This window comes from Lepidochelys olivacea (genome assembly GCF_965140295.1).
Source record: "Lepidochelys olivacea isolate rLepOli2 genome assembly, chromosome: 6".
Lineage (NCBI taxonomy): Eukaryota > Metazoa > Chordata > Testudines > Cheloniidae > Lepidochelys > Lepidochelys olivacea.
In genome coordinates, this window is record NC_140416.1 from 12612687 (window position 1) to 12637439 (window position 24753).

The window sequence follows — 24753 nt, forward strand, 5'->3', positions numbered from 1 at the left end:
ATGGATGACAGCGCTTGGGTGGGGACCTGGAGGCCTCATCGTCCAAGGGGCCCAATAATGGCCCACTTTACCAGCCCAGGACCAAAGTACGCAATACAGGGAACAACAGGTAAAAGGACAGAAAGATACAGAGTTTCAAGAAACACAGTTGATATCACGAGTTAAACACACTAAATCCAGATCAGTTCAAACGATTCATTTAGTACAAACTCTCACATATTCTATTAAAATATAATTCCACTGTCTCTGATGTGACAGTTAATAAAATCCTCCTATGTGAAAGGGGACTGTTGCCCCCTTACTAACATTCAGTGGGGGTGTTTTGGTTGGCTAGCTCCCAGTACTAAAAGAAAGGGGAAGGGTCAATGAGAAATCAAGACCCTGAGACTGACAGTCCCCAGGAGCAATGGGGAGAGGCCAATGCTCCAGGTCAGTCTGATTGACAGGGTGGGCAGGCTAATCAAGGAGTCAGGAGGCCAGGGTGGGGCCGGTTCTGTATGTGAGCTGGATTTTTGCCTGGGTCAGACAGAGTGGGGCTGAATTAAGGAGGAAGGAGGGGCGCAAGCTGAGCTGGGGAGCAGAGCTGGGACAGATCCAGAGGGACCAGAAAAGCAGCCCAAAGAGAGCAGACCCTGTGCTGGGAGCAGAGCTGCAGCCCCAAAGCCAGAGGCACAGCCCAGAGAGAGCAGACTTGCCCTGGGAGGAGAGCTGCAGCAACCAGAGCCAGAGGGGCCAGAAAAGCAGCCCAGGAAGCAGGTCAGTGCTGGGAGCAGAGTCACAGAAGCAGCCAGCAGAGCAGACCAGACCTGTGCTGGGAGGAGAGCTGTAGCAACCAGAGCCAGAGGGGCCAGAAAAGCAGCCCAGGAAGCAGGTCAGTGCTGGGAGCAGAGTCACAGAAGCAGCCAGCAGAGCAGACCAGACCTGTGCTGGGAGGAGAGCTGTAGCAACCAGAGCCAGAGGGGCCAGAAAAGCAGCCCAGGAAGCAGGTCAGTGCTGGGAGCAGAGTCACAGAAGCAGCCAGCAGAGCAGACCAGACCTGTGCTGGGAGGAGAACTGCAGCAACCAGAGGCAGAGGGGCCAGAAAAGCAGCCCAGGGAGCAGGTCAGTGCTGGGAGCAGAGTCACAGAAGCAGCCAGCAGAGCAGACCAGACCTGTGCTGGGAGGAGAGCTGTAGCAACCAGAGCCAGAGGGGCCAGAAAAGCAGCCCAGGAAGCAGGTCAGTGCTGGGAGCAGAGTCACAGAAGCAGCCAGCAGAGCAGAGCAGACCTGTGCTGGGAGGAGAACTGCAGCAACCAGAGGCAGAGGGGCCAGAGAAGCAGCCCAGGAAGCAGGTCAGTGCTGGGAGCAGAGTCACAGAAGCAGCCAGCAGAGCAGACCAGACCTGTGCTGGGAGGAGAACTGCAGCAACCAGAGGCAGAGGGGCCAGAGAAGCAGCCCAGGGAGCTGGAGGCAGAGTAGCAGCAGCGCTGAGGCAGAGTGGTGGGGCTGGGGCTGGAGCAGTCCGGAGCTGGGTGCGGTGAGCAGATGGGAAGAGCGAGGGGGACCCTGGGCAGTGGGCCCAGCACAGGGAGATGCCTCGGTCAAGAGGCTCTGCAGGCCAAACTTGGAGGGGGATCGTAACCGCGATGGGGCGGGGGCAACGCTGGGAAGAAGGGTCCTACCACCTAGAGCCTGAGCGCGTGTAGCCGCCGCCAGAGCAAGTGTCCAACCCACAGCATCCCTGCAGCCCAGCCAGGGCCTGAAGAGGAGGCCTGGGACTTACAAGGAGCAGACTGTGAACTGCCCGGACATTCCAGAGACACTGTTTGTGATGTTCCCTGCCACAGAGCGGGGTGATGGGTTTCCTTTAGCCTTCCCATTTTTCCTTGTTCCTTTTTAAACTAATTGCTGATTAAATAAATTGTATTTGCTTTAAATTGTATGTAATGATCAGTGGGTCAGGCAAGTGCCCAGTGCAGAGAGAGCACCCCGGAGTGGGGACACCCTAGCCCCTGTCCTAGGTGACCACAGCAAGGTTGGGGGTTGAGCCCCCCAGGAATCCTGGGCCCAGCCTTGTTGGGGTTACGAGGACTCTGCCAGACAGGAGAGTGAAAGGGGAGTCCTCAAGGGCAGGGAGGCCTCTGGGTAAAGGAAGTGGGAGCAAGGACTCAGATTCTTTCGCTAGCCCATTTCATCGGGGTAGTGCAGAAGCCAGGAAAGTTCCCCACAATAGCGGGACCATTCCCCCACTTACATATGGGATGTCTGTATTAATTTCCATTATAACCTAGGAAATAGGACAGGGTGACTCTGCTTAGTACAGACTTATGCTGAACCGTTTCAGATGGTGTTTTCTTTACCATCGATCGTTATTTTCAATCTCTCTGTGGCGAGTAGATTTTGTCGGTAGGCTGGTAAATTTTCACGACAACCTCACAAAGCTGAACTAGAAACACATTTTCTTGGAGCAGAAATTACAAAAAGGGGAAGTTGGGAAATACATAAAGAATATCCCTGCTGTGATTAACCTCACTGCCAACCACCTATGGCTGTAGCTCCACCGAAAGTTAGAGCAAGGTGTTAGATGTCTGACTGTGATGCAAATGACAGTCAGACATTTGTAAGAGGCAGCTTGACTCTTACATCACCTCTCACTTCTGCTGCTGCATACCTTTTATCTTCCTCATAATAAAGTGTCAATATTTAGCTTAGGAATTGTATAACTATCTAAACTATTTGTGTTATACACATTTTTAAGGCGTTGAACAATAAGAATCTAAATTCAGAAGGAATTTTCAATATAGATTTTTAGAAATAATGTCACTAAGGCCTGGTCTACACTAGGAGGGGATCGATCTAAGCTACGCAACTTCAGCTACATGAATAACGTAGCTGAAGTCAACGTACTTAGATCAACGTACTGTGGTGTCTTCACCGTGGTGAGTCGACTGCTGCTGCTCCCCCGTCGACTCTGTGGCGCAGAAGTACAGGAGTCAACGGGAAAGGGCTCGGGGTGGGTGGGTGTTGATTTATTGCATCTAGACTAGACACGATAAATCAATCCCTGCTGGATCAGTCACTGCCCGCCGATCTGGCGGGTAGTGAAGACATACCCTAAGAGGTTGTTGTCACTCTCACTGGGAAGCTGCCATTTGAATAACGGTATTGTACTTCCCAGCAGCAGGACACCTGGTAGGTAGCATCCCCATTAGAATGCATTGGAAAACAAGGTTTAAAATTAGTGGTAAGTAATCCGTATTCTTTATATTTAAGTTTGGGTGTTTTTTATTATTTTGGTTATTTTAACAGCTGGTTGTTAAATAACCAAAGTATTTTGTAGTTCCAGAATTTGCTTTACAACAACTTTGGCATACTCTAATCACCAGTGTTTTCACATGGAAAAGTCAATGTTTTCAGTTGTACTAGGCATGACATTGTCAGGACTGAGTTTTCTTCTTTAATCCCAAATTATTTAAAACTAGTATTTCAAACAAATTTTGTTTAGGAGTTACTCTTCTGTGTAATTGGAAGTAATTTTTATAAACTCTTATATTACACGGGAGTTTCCAGGAAAATTCTCTTGGTTTTAGGGTATGTCTATGCTGGGAAACATACCAAAATAGCTATTCCAGAGTAATTATCCAGGGATAGTTATTTCAGTATAAGCTCCAGAATAAGAGCGTCCACATGACGGCTTATACTGAAAGAACTATTGGAATAATTATTACCTGAATAGCTATTTTGGTAAGTTTTCTGAGGTAAACAAGCCTTAGTCTCTATCATAAGAACAGGATAGTACAGCTCACTTTTGCAATCTTTGGGTGAAATCCTGGCCCCACTGAAATCAACGAGTTTTGCCATTTGTTAGTGATTTACCCCTTTTGTCCAGTGACAGAACTGCTCAGAAGGTGACAGTTTAGGCGTAGTTATAAGAGAGAAACCTCTGACGTACCCATAAACTGAGATGAATGAGCAATAATAATGACCATATGTCCATCCTACAAACCAAAAGTAAAGCCAATGTCAAAGGGTATGTCTACGCTATGAAATTAGCTCGAATTTATATAAGTTGGTTTTTTAGAAATCGTTTTTATATAATCAATTGTGTGTGTCCCCCACACAAAATGCTCTAAGTGCATTAACTCGGCGGAGTGCTTCCACAGTACCGATGCTAGAATCGACTTCCGGAGTGTTGCACTGAGTACAGCTATCCCACAGTTCCTGCAGTCTCCGCTGCCCATTGGAATTCTGGGTTGAGATCCCAATGCCAAATGGGGCAAAAACATTGTCGCGAGTGGTTCTGGGTTCATGTCGTCAGGCCCTCCCTCCCTCTGTAAAAGCAATGGCAGACAATCGTTTCGTGCCTTTTTTCCTGGGTTACCTGTGCAGATGCCATACCACGGCAAGCATGGAGCCCGCTCAGCTCACTGTCACCGTATGTCTCCTGGGTGCTGGCAGACGTGGTACTGCATTGCTACACAGCAGTAGTTCATTGCTTTGTGGCAGCAGACGGTGCAATAGGCCTGATAACCATCATCATCGTGTCCGAGGTGCTCTTGGCCACCTCGGTAAGGTCAGTCAGGAGCGCCTCGGCAGACATGGGCGCAAGGACTGAGAGAGGAGTGACTTGACTAGGTCATTCTCTTTAGTCCTGCTGGCAGTCTTATTGCACCATCTTCTGACAAGCAGGCAGGAGATGAGGATGGCTAGAAGTCCTACTGCACTGTCTGCTGCCAGCCAAAGATGTAAAAGATAGATGGAGTGGATCAAAACAAGAAATAGACCAGATTTGTTTTGTATTCATTTGCTCCCCCTTCCCTCCCTCCGTGAAATCAATGGCTGACAATTGTTTCAGTGAGGTCTGTCAGGGGCACCTTGAAAAGTTTAATGGAGATTCAGTCTTGTCTGGAATACCAGAAGGAGGGATAGCTCAGTGGGTTGAGTATTGGCCTGCTAAACCCAGGGTTTTGAGCTCAATCCTTGAGGGCGCCATTTTGTGTGACAGTTGCTTTTGTTTCTCCTTGATGTAAAGCCACCCCCTTTGTTGATTTTAATTCCCTGTAAGCCAACCCTGTAAGCCATGTCATCAGTCGCCCCTCCCTACGTCAGAGCAACAGTAGACAATCGTTCCGCGCCTTTTTTCCGTGCAGACTCCATACCACTGCAAGCATGGAGCCTGCTCAGATCACTTTGGCAATTAGGAGCACATTAAACACCATGCGCATTATCCAGCAGTATATGCAGCACCAGAACCTGGCAAAGCGAAACCGGGCAAGTAGGCGACGTCAGTGCGGTGACGAGAGTGATGAGGACATGGACACAGACTTCTCTCAAAGCATAGGCCCTGGCAATGTGGGCATGATGGTGCTAATGGGGCAGGTTCACACGTTGGAATGCCAATTCTGGGCCCAGGAAACAAGCACAGACTGGTGGGACTGCATAGTACTGCGGGTCTGGGACGATTCCCAGTGGCTGAGAAACTTTCGTACATGTAAGGGCACTTTCATAGAACTTTGTGACTTGCTTTTCCCTGCCCTGAAGCGCAAGACTACCAAGATGAGAGCAGCTGTCACAGTTGAGAAGTGAGTGGCAATAGCCCTGTGGAAGCTTGCAATGCCAGACAGCTACCGATCAGTCGGGAATGAATTTGGAGTGGGCACATCTACTGTGGGGGCTGCTGTGATGCAAGTAGCCAACACAATCACTGAGCTGCTGCTATCAAGGGTAGTGACCCTGGGAAATGTGCAGGTCATAGTGGACAGCTTTGCTGCAATGGGACTCCCTAACTGTGGTGGGGCCATAGACGGAACCCATATCACTATCTTGGCACCGGAGCACCAAGCCGCCGAGTACATAAACCGCAAGGGGTACTTTTCAATAGTGCTGCAAGCACTGGTGGATCACAAGGGACGTTTCACCAACATCAACGTGGGATGGCTGGGAAAGGTACAGACGCTCACATCTTCAGGAACTCTGGTCTGTTTCAAAAGCTGCAGGAAGGGACTTTCTTCCCAGATCAGAAAATAACCATTGGGGATGTTGAAATGCCTATAGTTATCCTTGGGGAACCAGCCTACCCCTTAATGCCATGGCTCATGAAGCCATACACATGCAGCCTGGACAGTAGTCAGGAGCTGTTCAACTATAGGCTGAGCAAGTGCAGAATGGTGGTAGAATATGCATTTGGATGTTTAAAAGCACGCTGGTGCAGTTTACTGACTCGCTTAGACCTCAGCAAAACCAATATTTCCACTGTTATTACTGCTTGCTGTGTGCTCCACTATATCTGTGAGAGTAAGGGGGAGATGTTTATGGCAGGGTGGGAGGTTGAGGCAAATCGCCTGGCCGCTGGTTACACACAGCCAGACACTAGGGCAGTTAGAAGAGCACAGGAGAGTGCAGTGCGCATCAGAGAAGCTTTGAAAACCAGTTTCAGGAATGGCGAGGCTACGGTGTGAAAGTTCTGTTTGTTTCTCCTTGATGAACCCCCCCCACCCCTTGGTTCACTCTTCTTCCCTGTAAGCTAACCACCCTCCCCTCCTCCTTTCAATCACCACTTGCAGAGGCAATAAAGTCATTGTTGCTTCACATTCATGCATTCTTTATTAATTCATCACATAAATAGGGGGATAACTGCCAAGGTAGCCCGGGAAGGGTGGTGGAGGAGGGAAGCACCGGGAGGGGTGGTGGAGGAGGGAAGGACAAGGCCACACAGCACTTTAAAAGTTTACAACTTTAAAACTTATTGAATGCCAGCCTTCTGTTGCTTGGGCAATCCTCTGGGGTGGAGTGTCTGGTTGGCTGGAGGCCCCCCCACCGCGTTCTTGGCTGTCTGGGTGAGGAGGCTATGGAACTTGGGGAAGAGGGCGGTTGGTTACACAGGGACTGTAGCAGCAGTCTGTGCTGCTGCTGCCGCCTTTCCTGCAGCTCAACCATACGTTGGAGCATATGAGTTTGATCCTCCAGAAGCCTCAGCATTGAATTCTGCCTCCTCTCATCACGCTGCCGCCACCTTTCAGCTTCAGCCCTGTCTTCAGCCCGGCACTTACTCTCTTCAGCCCGCCACCTCTCCTCCTGGTCATTTTGTGCTTTCCTGCACTCTGACATTGTTTGCCTCCACGCATTTGTCTGTGCTCTGTCAGTGTGGGAGGACAGCATGAGCTCAGAGAACATTTCATTGCGAGTGCGTTTTTTTCCCCTTCTAATCTTCGCTAGCCTCTGGGAAGGAGAAGATCCTGTGATCCTTGAAACACATGCAGCTGGTGGAGGAAAAAAAGGGACAGTGGTACTTAAAGACAGATTTTATAGAAAAGGGTACACTCTTTCATGGTAAACCTTGCTGTTAACATCACATACATAGCACATGTGCTTTCGTTCCAAGGTCGCATTTTGCCTCCCCCCACCGAGCGGCTAACCCCTCCCCCCTCCCCGTGGCTAACAGAGGGGAACATTTCTGTTCAGCCACAGGCAAACAGCCCAGCAGGAATGGGCACCTCTGAATGTCCCCTTAAGAAAAGCACCCTATTTCAACCAGGTGACCACGAATGATATCACTCTCCTGAGGATAACACAGAGAGATAAAGAACAGATGTTGTTTGAACACCAGCAAACATACACTGCAATGTTTTGTTCTGCAATGATTCCCAACTACGTGCTACTGGCCTGGTGTGGTAAAGTGTCCTACCATGGTGGACGGAATAAGGCTGCCCTCCCCAGAAACCTTTTCCAAAGGCTTTGGGAATACATCCAGGAGAGCTTTATGGAGATGTCCCTGGAGGATTTCCGCTCCATCCCCGGACATGTTAACAGAGTTTTCCAGTAGCTGTACTGGCCACAAATGCCAGGGCAAAATAATCATTAAACACGCTTGCTTTTAAACCATGTATACTATTTAAAAAGGTACACTCACCAGAGGTCCCTTCTCCGCCTGGCGGGTCGGGGATGCAGCCTTGGGTGGGTTCGGGGGGTACTGGCTTCAGGTCCAGGGTGAGAAACAGTTCCTGGCCGTCGGAAAAACCGGTTTCTCCGCTTGCTTGCTGTGCACTATCTACAACTTCATCATCATCATCTTCCTCGTCCCCAAAACCTGCTTTCGTGTTGCCTCTCTCTCCATTGGCAGAGTCAAAGCACACGGTTGGGGTAGCGGTGGCTGAACCCCCTAAAATGGCATACAGCTCATCATAGATGCAGCATGTTTGGGGCTCTGACCCGGAGCAGCCATTTGCCTCTCTGGTTTTCTGGTAGGCTTGCCTCAGGTCCTTAAGTTTCATGCGGCACTGCTTCAGGTCCCTGTTATGGCCTCTGTCCTTCATGCCCTGGGAGATTTTGACAAATGTTTTGGCATTTCGAAAACTGGAACATAGTTCTGATTGTATGAGGAGAGGAATTCATACTGTGATCAGGTCCCATACCTCCCATTTGGTCCATGCTGGAGCTCTTTTGCAATTCTGGGACGCCATCATGGTCACCTCTGCTGATGAGCTCTGCACTCACCTGCAGCTCGCCACGCTGGCCAAACAGGAAATGAGATTCAAAAGTTCGTGGGCCTTTTCCTGTCTACCTGGCCAGTGCATCTGAGTTGAGAGTGCTGTCCAGAGCAGTCACAATGGAGCACTCTGGGATAGCTCCCGGAGGCCAATACCGTCCAATTGCGTCCACAGTACCCCAAATTCGACCCAGCAAGGCCGATTTCAGCGCTAATCCCCTTGTTGGGGGTGGAGTAAGGAAATTGATTTTAAGAGCCCTTTAAGTCAAAAAAAAAAGGGCTAGGTCGTGTGGATGGGTGCAAGGTTAAATCGATTTAACGCTGCTAAATTCGACCTCAACTCCTAGTGTCGACCAGGACTTAGAAATTAATCTCATGGTCCAAAGGCTCTAAAACGACTTTAGCAACAAGACCCAAAAGGGAATTAAAATAAAACCTGACACATGCATATGAACTGTAGCCCTTCTTCCTAGGTTACCTGAAGCACAACCCCACCAAAAGGAAAGCCCCTGCCTACACTTTTAAGGGGGCAAGGCCCTCGCTCCTTGAAGCCTGTTCTCCGGGTCCTCGTTACTATGTGGAACCCGCAATGACCAGGAAGGGAAAGGAAGTTGCCCCAGCTTATACCATGTGTGGGCGCCCCAAGGTGAAAACTGAGGTCACACCTGGCCCAAGTGAGTAGTATTTCTTTCAACAGTTTATTCAAGGTGAGGATAATGTGCCTATGGGTGTCCTATGTTAGGGGAATATAAACCACACTAGAATGAGGTATGGAGGTTTTCAAATGGAAAGTAACAGCTCCAGCATTTGGGAGTAGGATGTGGGAGGAACAACAACATGGATGGTAGGCTCAGGATTCAAGGAAGGGCAGTGCAGTGTCACAGGGCTGGAAAGAGAGGAACAGCAGTGCAGGGTGTTGGGAGCAGGATGGAAGAGAACTGGCAAAACAGGACTATGGGGCTGGGATGTAGGGGGAAATGGCAGTGCAGCATGATGTGGTTGCACAGACTTGGTCTGTAGGTTCAGCCACCTGTTCGGCATGAAAGGATCATTGTTTTTGCTTTGCTCACCTCTTGTCTAGGCGATTATTCAACAGAGAAGTCAAAAAAGCATGTTTATGAATCTGCTCCTGTGCACTCCATGTCATTCAGGACTGGGAGCTTCAGAGTAGACAGCACTCCAGGTAAAATCCAACAACTAATAAATGAAACCCATCTATGAGTCCTGTAGTTGCCACCTGGCCTAAAAGCCAGAAAGAAAGTGAAATTCCTGAGCCTGACTCCACAGCCAAGTATTATAATGAAGGAAGAAAGCCTTGGTAATAGCATGTGCAGTTTGAACTTGGGGCTCTTAAAAGCCATGAACTAGAGATGGTCCTGAGTTTAACATGGTTGTCCTCTACACTGGTTACGATATAGTTCCAATTTGTAGTGCAAATAGAACCTTAACTGTGTTCTGCAACTGGGCTAAGACTTGCTCACATCCAAAGCTTTTGCACAGTACATGGTTACAATACATGGTTAAGGACAGCCCTGTCTACACTAAAACAGAAATCATGTCTTAAATGAGTCAATGGACATCCATGTTATAAGAAGACTGTATCCCATTTGTATTTGTAGTGGAGATGGGCTCTTAGAGACAATTTAACTGATTTAGTGTCAAAAGAGGTGAAAGTTGAAGAAACCAAATTCTTCCTCTCAATTAACAAGGGGCAATGGGGGACAGAAACCAACAGGAATATTTCCAGGGGAGGAAAACAAAAATACTGAAAACACTCAATGCTAATGTGACAACACAGCCAGGCAGCTTATGTCTCAAAATTGAGAGGAACGCCTTTGGCACAGAGGTATAAAAGCTCACTAGAAGTCAGGAATATACCTAAGGCCTTGATAGAAGTCAGTGTTACACCCAGAGTTTGAGACATACTCTCATCAAGATTAGTAGGCCAAAATATGACCTGACTTTATCTTCCTATGTCTGTTTGAAATACATATGCAATTCCTTTTACCTACAGTTTGAATATCAGCAAATAATTAACAGCATAACTATCAAAATCAGTAGGGGTCATCACACGACAAACTCCATAATATGTCTTGAAAAAATGTCCCATTATATGAGTATAGTTTTAGAAAAATGGTTTCAGTGTTCTAGTATGAAAAAATGTCTGGAAAACCCAGGTCACTACAGATGGGTTAGGTTTACTTCATCAGAAAGAAAAGTATCAAACATGCAGAGATGAGACAGAAGAGATACAGGTTGATCAAAAATAACTGCCATGGATCAATCATTTAGACAGATCCAAAACAACATAATGCTGTACCACATCTACATATCACCACTATGCAACTGTTTCTCTACTACTTTTGGTTCTCTCTGACAGCTAACACCTTGTCTACAATCACAACAATGTTTGTGTGCCAACTGCAAAATGGATGTGCCCAAACCTTGTATAATACAGTTTGGTTTTCTTTGCATAGACAGAACCCAAATGTTACTAGGATAGCACCTAGGAGCCCCAGTCATGGAACAGGACCCCCTTGTGCTAAGTGCTCTACAAACACAGAACAAAAAGGTTGTCGCTTCCCCAAAAAGCTGACAATCTAAGTATAAGACAAGAGACAACAGGTGGACACAGACAGAATGAGGAGCACAAGGAAACATTAGTTGGTATGAGACTTATCACCTCAGCACACCAGCTGCCATCTGTTGTCACATTTTTCTGTGTGGACATAACAGTAAAGGAAAGTTTTAAGGATGGATTTGAAGAAGGACAAAGAGGTGGCTTGGAAGATATTTACAGGGATCTCCTCAGGCACGATGGGCAGACAGGTAGAAAACACGCAAGTGCTTGTTTGAAAATGTAACAAGTGATCAATAAAGGCTGCTGTAATTGGCAGAGCAGAGGTGGGCATCGTTAGACATCTCAATAACGTATGAGAGATGATAGGTAGCATGGAGAAAAGCCACAAACAGCCTTAAAAGTGAAGACAAGTAGTTCGTGTTTCATGTGATGGAGAAGGGGGAGCAAGAGGACAGATGAAAAGAGAGAGGTGGCCTGGACAAAGCCAGGAAAATGATCTGTGCAATAGCAAAACATTATGATCATGTTATGTGAACTATGTTACAACCTTGAAAAGATCAAAATAAGTCCTGTTCACAGAGGCAAAAACCAGACCACATCACAGCCCCATTAAGCCACAGCAGGTTTGTCATTTTCTGCCCCAACATAGTTGGGATTGTTGTGTAGATGGGACCAGAGATTTATGGTAGAACAATTTGTAATGATTGCATAACATTTGTAATAACTTCTCTTTAAACTGTAAAATGTTTATTATTTTTCAATGTTATGTGAAATACGTCCTTTTATACCCAGAATAGTTATCGGGGGCAGCTTTAAAAGTGCCACTTTACTCTCAAAAGTCACTCTAATGTCCCAGGGACTCCAGTGTAAATTAGATCAGCCAACGATTAAAAGATGTGATATTTTTGTTTTGTTTTTGTTTTGTTTTAAACTGCCAGCCCCATAAACTCAACCTGGGGTCTAAACTTCAAGCTGTATCCTTGGATGGAGCAGAAGGCTTTTTTCTTCCATTGTTCTTTGAGTGATTGTCCACATTGATTCTACTCTTGGTGCACATGCACCCGTTGTGCATGATCTCACATTATTGTGCCCAGCAGTATTTGTTGGAGCCGCACATGCGCCCGAGTTCCCTTGTGCTCCTAACCCAAGGGCATAAGTCATAAGCAGTGGACCAAGTCTAGCAGTCTCTCATTTCCTTCTTAACATCTGTGGCAGTGAGAATGAACCCCCACTGTGTCCACCCGCTTCTCTGCGGCTTCGTGTTTGTTTTGTTGCTCATTGGCAACACACACAAAAGTTCTGATTTCAGTCAGATTCTGGTTTTTAGGCACCCCTGTACTGACTGTTAAGAGAGCACCAATGTTAGCCATTAAACCTGCAGACAGCATCTCTCTTAGTAATGATCCTTCAGCAACTGGTGCTTCTGTACAGGCAACCTTGAAACCATGTTCCTCAGTGCCCAGACTGGTCCCTAGTGTGTTGGTACTCAAGGCATATATAGTACTGAGTGATTTATCTGTGGCTTAGTACTAGTCTCCTCTCCTTGAGCGGTTGAGGATTCTGACACATCAGTACAGCAGGTAAAGGAGACAGCTCCAGTACCGACCTCACCCCCTATCCAGCTGAGGAGAGCACAACAGAGCCAGGATGCTCCTGACAGTCCCTCCCTTGAAAGAAATGTACTCCTTTACTTCATCCCCATCAGGGCATAACAGGGACTCCTCTCCTATGCACCTTACCCTGCTTAGGAAATGCCACAGGAGCCACAAAGTACTCTAAGGAAGTATGTGTAAGGGACAGCAGGAAATGTCATAGGGAAAATCCTTTCTGGTGCCACCTTCCGCAGTACCTATACTCATATCTGCCCTGGTTCTACTGGACACCTGGAAGGGGTGGGGTAGAATATATGCCTCAGTCTGCCAGACTTCCCTTGTGCTCCATGAAAAAGTATCTACCCAGTAGACACCACATGATCCCACAAGAAGTCCTCTCCCCATTAAACTGATGAAAAGACCCAATTCAGGTATGCAAGGGAGTACTCTGTTCTGCATCTCTACCTACCAAGAGGTTAGCAATTAAAAACCTTCACTTGGGGATGGAGGACTCATCTAAATTAAACTCAAACTAAGGACCTATGAGCCCCCCAGGAAGCTCATCTTCACATAAATATCCCAGAGCTCAGAGCTATCTGCCTGGCATGCAAAGCACACCTACCGCTGCTCCAGGAGTCCATGATCCAAGCACTGACCGACAACCCCACAGCAATGTCAACAGACAGGGGGAGCAAGACTGTCTCCACTCTGGAGTTGGTGCATTCCAGATCAAATCACACCAGCGGCACTGCACCTTCCTGGCCCTCAAAACAGCTTGGCAGATTGACTTAGCAGGTAGTTCTCAAACAACCAGGAGTGGTCTGTCAAAGACTCAGTTCTGCAGAACATCTTTCACACTTGGTGATTCCCAGAAATAGACGTGTTTGCTACAGACCAGAACAACAAAACATCAGGCATTTTGCTCCTGAGGCGGTTCAAGCCTAGGCTCCTTGACACTGAGATGAACATATACCTTTCTGCCAATTCCTAAGATACCAAGGGCTCTGAGAAAGTTCAGGCAAGACGCAGTTGATTATGACGACACATCTTGAAGAACTGCAGTTAGTGTAAGGCAAGTAACTGTTCTTTTCTATTTGTTTCATTCAGCATACCAGCCTTACCAGCCATGAGCACCAGCAGTTCAGACTCCAGCTGCCGACCCTTATTCCAGGACAGAAAAGGGCCAGGGAATGTGAAAAAGAAATATCCCTCCTTCTCTCCAGCCTTTGTTGAAAGGCTCTCTCAAATACGATGCTCCCTCTAATCCATGGGGATTCACACTGTACATAACTGTCATGGTTTCTCTCTCCAGGTCCTGGCGCATACACTATCCCTCGGGTGATGGGACCCAACACAGTGGACAAAACTGCTAGCCCTTGTTATTCCATGAAATGGAAGAGTAAGCTTGGTCGCTTTGATGAGGATCTCCATAAGGTAAGCTGCTTTTCCATTTCCTCTCCAGCTACTCTCATTGACAACCAGTGATCAGTCACTGCCTCCAGGACTGAAGGCCTCTAAGCACTGGTGGGTTCTTTCCTAGTACTTGAAGAGATACAAGTGTTCTGCAGCATGAACAGATACAAATGCTGCAGCTGAAGACTGGCAGCAAACATGGCTGTTCTTAGTAACTGCATCATTGGCAAGTCAGGGCTCAAACTGTATCTGCAGCAAGTACCTGTCTAAGGGCTTAATCCAAAACCCATGAAAATCAATGGGAATCTTTCCAATGACTACCATAGTTTTCAGATTAGGCCTAGTTCTTGTGCTATGCCTAAGCACCATGTTGCCTGAAATGCATCTGGAAAAGGAATTGGGATGAGTACAAGAAATGTGTTAAGCGACAGAAATGCAGATATGAAATTTCACATCAGGACACACATAGAATATCAGGGTTGGGGGACCTCAGGAGGTCATTTAGTCCAACCCCCTGCTCAAAGCTGCAATATCATTTATGTTCCAGAGGAAAAGTCTTTTGCTCCAGTGTTATGGTTACTGAGTATTCTGACATCTTATTGTGCAGCATATTCAGTAGCAACATTTCAAACTCAAATTTCTCTGCCATCTCCAAAGAATTTTTCGTACTGAAATACCTACCGTGATCCATGTTCCCAGACAATAAGTATGTGTAAAAAGTCTTTTTAAAATACCCTGTCGTCGCCGTCATTAAAAGGTCATCAGTTGCCTGCGGTAAACACAGCAGCATCTGAAGGCCCACAGCTTTCTTACAATAGGAAATAACTGTCGGGTCTCAGATGCTGCTGTGTGGTAAGAGTTGGAACCAGATTTTTTTTTAAATGATTAGCATTGCGTGTAACAATGAGGGAGGTGGGAAAGCAAAACGGATACCTTGCTCAAGCGTATTTTCTGGAGATAATGATCCCCTCTAGGTAGAAGGCTGTAGCAACATTCCTAGTGCCACCTACCAAACTAATGGTCAGATTTCATGCCTATGATAACATCATACTAAGTGAAATAAGGCTGTGTAGCTGAATACTATGGAACGTTACATATTTACAAAATGATTATTTTTGTATTAGATGAAAAATGATCATGTGCCGATTCTTGCTAATTATCTAAAACCTTCTGAAAACATTGGGCTTTTAAACAAATCTTTTACTGTAAGCCACATATAAAAGCCAGTGAAGGTGACAGGTACCTAACGCTTGCAGAGACAGAACAATGGCACTTTCATTTCAGTTTGAGCCACTGTCTCCCTGCAGTGTGTTAAAAGGGAAATGGCTCAGGCTAATAAGACTTCAGACATCTAATGTAAACTTCTAAAGGACATGACACTGTTGAGAGGGAACCCTTCTGCAAAAAAAAAAAAAAAAATTGTTGAAATTAGTTGTTGCAGATAAACCTATGCAGTTCTCATAGGAAACTGGGGATATTGAATGTAGCCATTTTCAACGGAAGATTCCATTGACTCTCTTACAGACCCCAGGTCCAGCTGCATATAAAAAGACAGACACTGATGTGTACAAGAAGAGAGCCCCCAAGTACAGCATGAGCTCGCGGACTAAGCCTGCAGGAACTGTTAGACATCCTGGACCAGGAGACTATCACCCCGGAAAGGTAAGGCAGAAAGATCTAGAGGGTAATTTACTTGAGTCAGAGAACAAAGAGTCGTAGGCTACAGGGCTGGTTTGTATTTAAACTCCTTGCGTTGACAAGACTTGATTTAGAGCTATCACGAAAACTTGCTTTTTCCAGGAGAGTTCAGCATATAAAAATCCAGATTCATATAGCAAGGACAAAATCCTTCAATATATCAGTGCATTAAGATGAGTACTGGCAAGAAGGGACATCAATCTGCATGGAAGAGCTACAATTAATGTTTTACATTACTGCCCTGAAGAGGCCATGTTTGAACAAGTCAAAGTTAAATTAAAAAAAACAAAAACAAAAAAAAACCACATCCCACAATATTAATGCATTATTGAGACAGATTAATTGCAGAGAGTCAAGAAACTGGACAGGTTTCTTTGAGAAATCCTTGTGCATATCAATGCCGGCGGGATCTTTCATTCTTTCTGTCTAGGTATGTATTCATCAGATATCTGAGCCTTTGATGTTTCCTTGGATAACTGCGACCCCATTTTCTCAGATCCTGAGTAGTATGCTGCGTATCCATCCATTGTAATGGAACAGCCCCTACCATTTAATCACAGCTCTGAGATTCCACATATTTCTTATATCTTTCCAATTCTTTGGTCTCCAGGGAGAGATTCCCTTCACCCATACTCTTCACATTCCACGTGTCTACTCTGATCATTCCTTTACAAAGGTTCAAGTCACTCTTCCTTGGTGCAAACATCAGGTTCATCCTGAAGGATTGGGTACAGCACCATCATAGCTGCAACTGGTACTCTTAACGGCCAGAACCTCCTCCCCAGTATAGTTTGTTGTGCTTTCTAACCTGGGGGTCTTGCCATCCAGCACCACACGGAGATTAATGTTTCGCCTTTGTTCTAGCATGGAAGTACAGAAGGTTGTTTCCTGTTGACTCCCCTCTGGTTTTTAGCTGCTGTTGATTAAATACTTGATTGAACTTTTCCACCTTTTGATGGCCCTTCCTCCATCAGAGTCCCATTACCCTCCCCAGGCCCTCATCCAGCCAAAACACTGACATGAAGTGTGCCAAGTTACTTGAATGCCACTCTGCACCCAGCATCAGCCAGTTGGACTACTTTTTGTCTGGTCCCTACCCTTTGACTTGTACAGCTTGGGTGGCCCTATCAGGAGATAAAGCTCCTGCTGGCATAGCTATCAAGCTCATTGGAATATGTAAGCCTTCTCTATGCCAAGGTGCAATGCCAAGGAAGGGTTCTATGAACGCTGAAGTTGGAAGTATAAGTTCTTCCGAAGCTTACTGAAACAATGGGTTTGGTTTACAAAATGAGAAAAAGGCGTTTAGTTGAATTCTGCTGCTTTCATCACCTGGGTCTTTACAAACACCATCTGCACCCATCACCCTAAACATTTAAACACATAGAAGTCACCTGATAGTACGTCAAAGAACCAAATTGTCTATGTAATGATATAGCAATGTTGGAGATCGAGCATCCAATGGATACAGAGACTTTCCCAAGCGCAGACTGTGGGTCAGACCACCAACTGTTAGCCTCAAAAATAAACTGAAAATGGAAAAAGGTAAGATGTTCGGCAGGTCTGCTACATTTGGATCGGTCCAGAATCAACAAAAACTACATGACTTCTGTCCAAAATGGGTTTGAGGCGTTGTCACAGGTAAAAGAACAACCTGAATAAACTTTGGAATAAAATGAAAACTATCATGCTCAAAGCTGCCAAATTATACATTCTGAAAAGTCAGTGTCACAGTGCACCACACATGACTGAGAAAGGGCTTGAGCAGGGGAACAATAATGCAGAATGGAAAAGAATGGCTTAGAGACTTAAGAATGAAAGCGAGAGTACAAGGAACTAAACTGACCCAAAGGCAGATTAGATGAGACAACAGCAAATACATCAGGGCAAAATGCATTGAACTTGCGAACCACAAAGAGTAATAATACAAAAAGTTTGTTCACAGTAGTTAGACTTCTTAACAAAAACTTTTCCCTGCAATTGAACATAACAAAAGATCATGATGGCAGAATCGTCACTGCAAGTGATATCAAATGCTGAAGGAGAGATTACTCTGCCAATCTTTATGCTTCATTAGAATCACTCAGAATATAGGGCAACAGAAAGGAGAGTACAGAACCAGAGCCATCAATCCCACAAGAGGAAGTAGTGTGTACTATTATGAAAATAAAGCCATGGAAAACACCATGGAAAGGTAAAGTACCAGCAGAACTATTTAAAGTGACTCATGCCTGCAGAATTGATCTCATGGGGAAATTTTCCAACCATGTATGGATGACTAGAAATTGGCCAGACAACTAGATGAAAGGTAGCCTGCCATTACCAAAGAAAGGAGACATAACAGAGAACAACAATTGTATCCTCTGCCTGATATCACAATTGACCAACGTTTTGCCCCACACAATCCAGGATTGAATGAAGCAAATGACAGAAGCAGAGCTACTGCCACCACCAGTTGTTTTCAGAGAGGAACAAGACGCGTGATCAAACTGTGAACAGTCAGTCAGTCACATCACTGAAAAATGCAGGGAGTACGACCACCTGCTGATCATGTGTTTCATGGACTACTCAAAAGTGTTCAATACTGTCCAACTTGATCATCTTTGGAGGATAATGGCAGCTTTGCAAGTTTCTACCCTCAACAACAGACCACAGTGCACACTGCTGCAGGCAATAGCTAGTGGTTTTCCACTGGGCTGTGCGTGAGACAAGGGTGTATTCTGTCCCAAACTTTTTCAAGAGGTATGCAGAATGGAACAAACCCCGGAAAATTTTGATAAAGTGGAAGGAGCTGGGATTTTCATTGGTGGACCCCCTCTTAACTGACCTTAGACATGCCAGTGACAACACCTGTTGCTACAACCACTGGTGGAATGCAATGAATGTTGGAATTTGTAAAAAGTGACTGAGGAATGTGGACTATCCCTGAATACTGTAAAAATGAAGTGCATGTATGTTGACATGATTAACAAAAACAGGATGAAAGCGGACATCATGATTAATAGTCAAATTGTAGAGGTAATAGATGAATTTGGTTATCTGGGATCATACATATCCAACCAAGAAGGCTGTTCAAAAGAAAGTGGAAGAAGATTAGGAATGGATTGCTCAGCCATGACCTCCCTTCACTAAAGTTTAGAAAAAACATGATATCTCAAAATGTATGAAGGTTTGATTGGTGAAAAGCTTAATTTTCTCAAGAGCAACCTATAGATGTGAATTATGGGTAATGAATGTTGGTAAGTAGATGAAAACTGAAGCCTTTAAGATGTGATGCTGGCAAAGATTCCTGCATATCTCCTGGATGGAAAATACGACAAATGCTTAAATTAGCAGCATTATTGGAAAGAAGCAGACCATGTTGTTGGAAATCAACAGGTGTAAATTTATGTCCTTTGGTCACATCAGGCACAGAGATGGAAATAATCTTGATAAAGTTATCCTGGATGGAATGGTGGCAGGTCTTCATAATAGGGGATGACTGGGAAGGAGATGGACACCTACTAAGTGTTCAAAGCTAGTGATGGATTGAGAAGGCTTCTGAAAAGTCTGCTATGATGTCACCAATATTCAGACATGAATAAATAGATTTGATTTACTTCAACAAATGCACAAGTTTATTTACACAAATACATTTGAAGAGCAGCATCAAAATTAGTGCAGCCTCTTTCACCTGTATTGATTTTTTACAATTATAAATCACATTTGCTTATATATAGAAGTACCTGAAGTATCCTAAAGTGGCAGTTTTAGAAATTTACAAACTAGTTTGGGGATCATTTTAATCTGCCACTGCTGTCCCCTCAGTGATGAAATGTAGCAACTCTTTTTACAGCATATAATATTGTAAGAATGCACAGTTTAGAAAAGGAAGTCAGAGATACTGTACCCCATTGAAACTGCAAGGAGGAAGGCAGAATTATCCCAGTTGGAAATGTGGCCAAGATACTGCAAATTGCGAACTGTTTCATAAGGTGCCAGTGGGATTTTTAATAACCACACAGAGAAAAGCCCTAGTTTAAGTTTCACATGAAAGACACACTTGGCAATTACTGTGTCACTCTGCACTGTGTTGTGTCATCATCACCATACACACACACACACAACCCTTTCTTTCAGTAATGCAATTTATATGTACAAGGGGACATAATTAAGAATACTTACAAATATTTCAGTTAGAAGCCAGCTAAAGCTGGAATATAGGATTGAAAGCATTTTGAAATTTGGGTAAGTACCGATACAGACAACTTCACAGCTCATCCCTAACGCTAATTGTGTGGCAGGGTGTTAAATAAAAAATAAAACTGTTTTTAAAGGGACCATTGAAATAAGAAAGATTGAATAGATTTTACACAAATATTCCTAAAATACTCCTCTCTGGTCTAAGAAAAAAGCCCAGGAACTCTCAACCCAAATCATAGAATCATAGAATCATAGAATATCAGGGTTGGAAGGGACCCCAGAAGGTCATCTAGTCCAACCCCCTGCTCAAAGCAGGACCAACCCCAACTAAATCATCCCAGCCAGGGCTTTGTCCACTTTGTCAAGCCTGACCATAAAAACTTCTAAGGAAGGAGATTCCACCACCTCCCTAGGTAACCCATTCCAGTGTTTCACCACCCTCCTAGTGAAAAAGTTTTTTCTAATATCCAACCTAAACCTCCCGCACTGCAACTTGAGACCATTAGTCCTCGTTTTGTCATCTGATACCACTGAGAACAGTCTAGATCCATCCTCTTTGGAACCCCCTTTCAGGTAGTTCAAAGCAGCTATCAAATCCCCCCTCATTCTTCTCTTCCGCAGACTAAACAATCCCAGTTCCCTCAGCCTCTCCTCATAAGTCATGTGTTCCAATCCCCTAATCATTTTTGTTGCCCTCCGCTGGATGCTTTCCAATTTTTCCACATCCTTCTTGTAGTGTGGGGCCCAAAACTGGACACAGTACTCCAGATGAGGCCTCACCAATGTCGAATAGAGGGGAACGATCACGTCCCTCGATTTGCTGGCAATGCCCCTACTTATACATCCCAAAATGCCATTGGCCTTCTTGGCAACAAGGGCACACTGTTGACTCATATCCAGCTTCTCGTCCACTGTAACCCCTAGGTCCTTTTCTGCAGAACTGCTGCCTAGCCATTCGGTCCCTAGTCTGTAGCGGTGCATGGGATTCTTCCGTCCTAAGTGCAGGACTCTGCACTTGTCCTTGTTGAATCTCATCAGATTTCTTTTGGCCCAATCCTCCAATTTGTCTAGGTCCCTTTGTATCCTATCCCTAACCTCCAGTGTATCTACCTCTCCTCCCAGTGTAGTGTCATCTGCAAACTTGCTGAAGGTGCAATCCACACAATCCTCCAGATCATTAATGAAGATATTGAACAAAACTGGCTCCAGGACCAACCCTTGGGGCACTCCACTTGATACCGGCTGCCAACTAGACATGGAGCCATTGATTATTACCTGTTGAGCGCGACAATCTAGCCAGCTTTCTATCCACCTTATAGTCCATTCATCCAGCCCATACTTCTTTAACTTGCTGGCAAGAATACTGTGGGAGACAGTGTCAAAAACTTTGCTAAAGTCAAGGAATAACATGTCCACCGCTTTCCCCTCATCCACAGAGCCAGTTATTTCGTCATAGAAGGCAATTAGATTAGTGAGGCATGACTTGCCCTTGGTGAATTCATGCTGACTGTTCCTGATCACTTTCCTCTCATCTAAGTGCTTCAGAATTGATTCCTTGAGGACCTGCTCCATGATGTTTCCAGGAACTGAGGTGAGGCTGACTGGCCTGTAGTTCCCAGGATCCTCCTCCTTCCCTTTTTTAAAGATGGGCACTACATTAGCCTTTCTCCAGTCTTCTGGGACCTCCCCCGATTGCCATGAGTTTTCAAAGATAATGGCCAATGGCTCTGCAATCACATCTGCCAACTCCTTTAGCACTCTCAGATGCAGCGCATCCGACCCCATCGACTTGTGCTCATCCAGCTTTTCTAAATAGTCCTGAACCACTTCTTTCTTCACAGAGTGCTGGTGCAGCAGTCTGGGAGCTGACCTTGTTCATGAAGACAGAACTCATGAAGACAGTCTCACAATCTATTATCATTTATGAGAAATCTATTTAATCAAGGAACTGATGCTGGGTGTGGTGCATCCAGAAGCAACAAGGCTACTTATCTAAGGAAAGAAGCTGCATTTTCAGACAGCCAACATCAAAGGTTAAACACCAGACACTCCTCATCTTGTTAGGAAATTTTGCAACATTTCACCCGGAGTTCAGAGAAGCTGATTGCTCTTCCACCATTCTAATCTGGTTGTGTGATCTAGACTGTCTGTGCACCAACCTGCCCCTTCAGTTACAAACTTTTCACTGACAAGAATCTAGTAAAAGGGGCACGTGTGTGATAATAGGTGACCTGGACTGTCCAGATCTTGTACTTGATTGGGGAGGGCATGTAGCGTAGAAAGTAGAAACTAATTAACCTGATGCTAGTTAATGGTGAATATCCTGATTTGTTGTAAAGGAGTACTTGTGGCACCTTAGAGACTAACCAATTTATTTGAGCATAAGCTTTCGTGATGTTTCCACAGTATGCATCCGATGAAGTGAGCTGTAGCTCACGAAAGCTTATGCTCAAATAAATTGGTTAGTCTCTAAGGTGCCACAAGTACTCCTTTTCTTTTTGCGAATACAGACTAACACGGCTGTTACTCTGAAACCTGATTTGTTGTATTTCCTTTTCCATCTCCAGGTAACACTGACCAAGCCTTGTGCCCCAGTTGTTACCTTCGGAATCCGACACTCTGAGTATACAATGCCTTTGACAGTGGATGTCTATTGACCTTCACACAAGCCACCTTACAGAAACTAAACTTATTTTTCTGTATCATGTTGCTTTATATTTTAAAGCTGCCAGTTTTTATTCAAGTTATCTTACAATTAACAATCATCTATCTTCAAACAAGTAATAAGTTTCTACAAGTTCTAGCACTAAAGGATGACAAATATTCAGAAAATAATCACTTGCAATATTTTAACTTGCCTCTGGCTATGAAGGAATTTTCCATATCCCCCCTTAATGAAGAGGACATGCTGAAGCTAGCAGTATTACCTTGGCGTGTGGATCTTGCTGTATCTACCTGCTGAGAGTCTGAACCCTGGCACTAGTGCATTGCCACATCTGGATCCTGTGTTCCAGAACCCGGAAATTCACAACTGTATACATAAAGAGTCACTCAATTTTGTACTACTGAGCTATTTTGTTGTTTGTTTACTCCTGTGATGACCCTCACTGTGTGTGTCATTTATCCCTTTTATTGTGTTCTATTGCAGTATCAGCATGTAAAGAAAATAAATCAGGGAGTCAGTATTTATCATGTCAAAGTAGCTGAATACCTCAATCTACCTTTAGATTGGGGCTACAGACTAAAGTTTAAAGGGATACTGTGTGGTTAAAACAAGTTCTTACATGTGTTACATCTTTAAATTATTAAAACAAAACTTTAAAAATTTAAATGGGCTTTTCACCACTCATTCCTAGTTTACATTTTCCTCTTCACTAATCTTGGATAATGGGGAGGGGGACGGGGGGGAGAAGGGGAATGATGATTAGTGAATTTCCACTTCTGGTTCTCATGCCTTCGCAAAATATTGCCAGTTTAGAATTGCTGGAAAACGTTAAAATCCTAAATTCAAAAAACCTTTTCATTAAATTTAAGAAAAAAGTTTCATTAGAATTTTTAAAAACCAAAGTAAGCCTAGATTGCCAAACAACATCCCCTTAACCTAGGAGAAGCACTGTTCTTGCTCTCTCAGCTGCTGTATGCCGGATGGCTGTGAATATGCAGCACCTTGCAAGGTCCACCTGCAGGCCAACCATGACTGCAGGCTGCATTCAGGACCTATTCCCTTCATACTCCCCCAGAGGAGCATACTGTCCTAAAGAGGAAGAGGGGGAGCTATGGCCACACTGCAGCTGCACATCACCATTTGGAGCAGGCCTGACACAGCAGGGGAGGGAAGTTGCTCCTGTTGAAGTGGTATAGAAGGATGTAAGCAGTGTCAGGATGAGCTCCACCCTGACATCTGGTGGTGAGGTGTGGCAAGTTGTGGAAAAGAACTTCAGGGGACGATCTCATTTGCATAGGCACACCCACCACGCCTAGAATGAGACCATAGCTGCCCAAATGGTCACTTTGGCTGCTGTGGGATCCCCAGTGTCTCTGTTATTGGGGCAGGAAGAATAAATTGTTATTACCCTGATTATGGGAACTGTGCTTGGAACTGTACGTGGCCTTTTGTTATGATGGAGGGATTCACCATCAACTAAGTAGCACTCGCTAGGCAAGGGTCATGGGTTCCAAAACTGTGTGACTGGAGAGAGGCTGGGGACAAGTATTAATACTTGGTGGCATGGGCCCCTTGGTGAGGGCCTTACATGCTGATTGCACTTCCTCCTCTCTCCACTGTGGAATATCAGAGCTAATTTTGATTTCATTAGAAGTCTAGTTATAGGCTGCTGAGCTCACTTTGGGCTGACAGTGCACCAGCACTGGGGCTCCCCTACCATAAGCTGAATTCACCTAAGAGCTGAAATCACTGAGTGTTGTGTTAAGTAGTGGGGGAGCCTGAAGATATATTGTGGAGCAGTTTGCGGGACGGCTGGTGAAGCAGTTCGATGCGGAGCAGTGTGTGGATGGCAGGAGCTGCTTGTGGGCCGTGGAGCTGAGTGAAGGAGTTCGTGGGGCGGCTGGCGGAGCGGAGCACAGCTGAGCGAAGGAGTTTGTGGGGTGGCTGGCGGAGCGGAGTGCAGCTGAGCGAAGGAGTTCGTGGGGCGGCTGGCGGAGTGGAGCGCTGCTATGGAGCGGTCAGCTTCAGATCACGTAAGGTGCCTCTTACCCCTGTCCCATTTCCACCCAGGTTGGGAGGTAAAGCTCCGCCGATAAACTTTCGAACTCTGGGGCTGCCCTGACCAGGGACAGAGACTTTTGGGGCATTGGACTTTTGGGAC

The 24753-nt window shown here is 45.4% G+C and overlaps 1 protein-coding gene across 1 annotated transcript; it reads left to right on the plus strand.

Moving 5' to 3' along the window:
• Nucleotides 1-22597, plus strand: CIMAP1A (ciliary microtubule associated protein 1A; the record flags this gene model as incomplete). The annotated part of the gene is made up of 6 exons (XM_084632226.1): nucleotides 1-109; nucleotides 8938-9138; nucleotides 9546-9647; nucleotides 13950-14071; nucleotides 15575-15712; nucleotides 22495-22597. 6 exons carry the CDS (start codon nucleotides 1-3, stop codon nucleotides 22582-22584), a joined length of 762 nt encoding a protein of 253 aa, XP_084488352.1. The 3' UTR covers nucleotides 22585-22597.
• Nucleotides 22598-24753: the final 2156 nt, after the last annotated feature.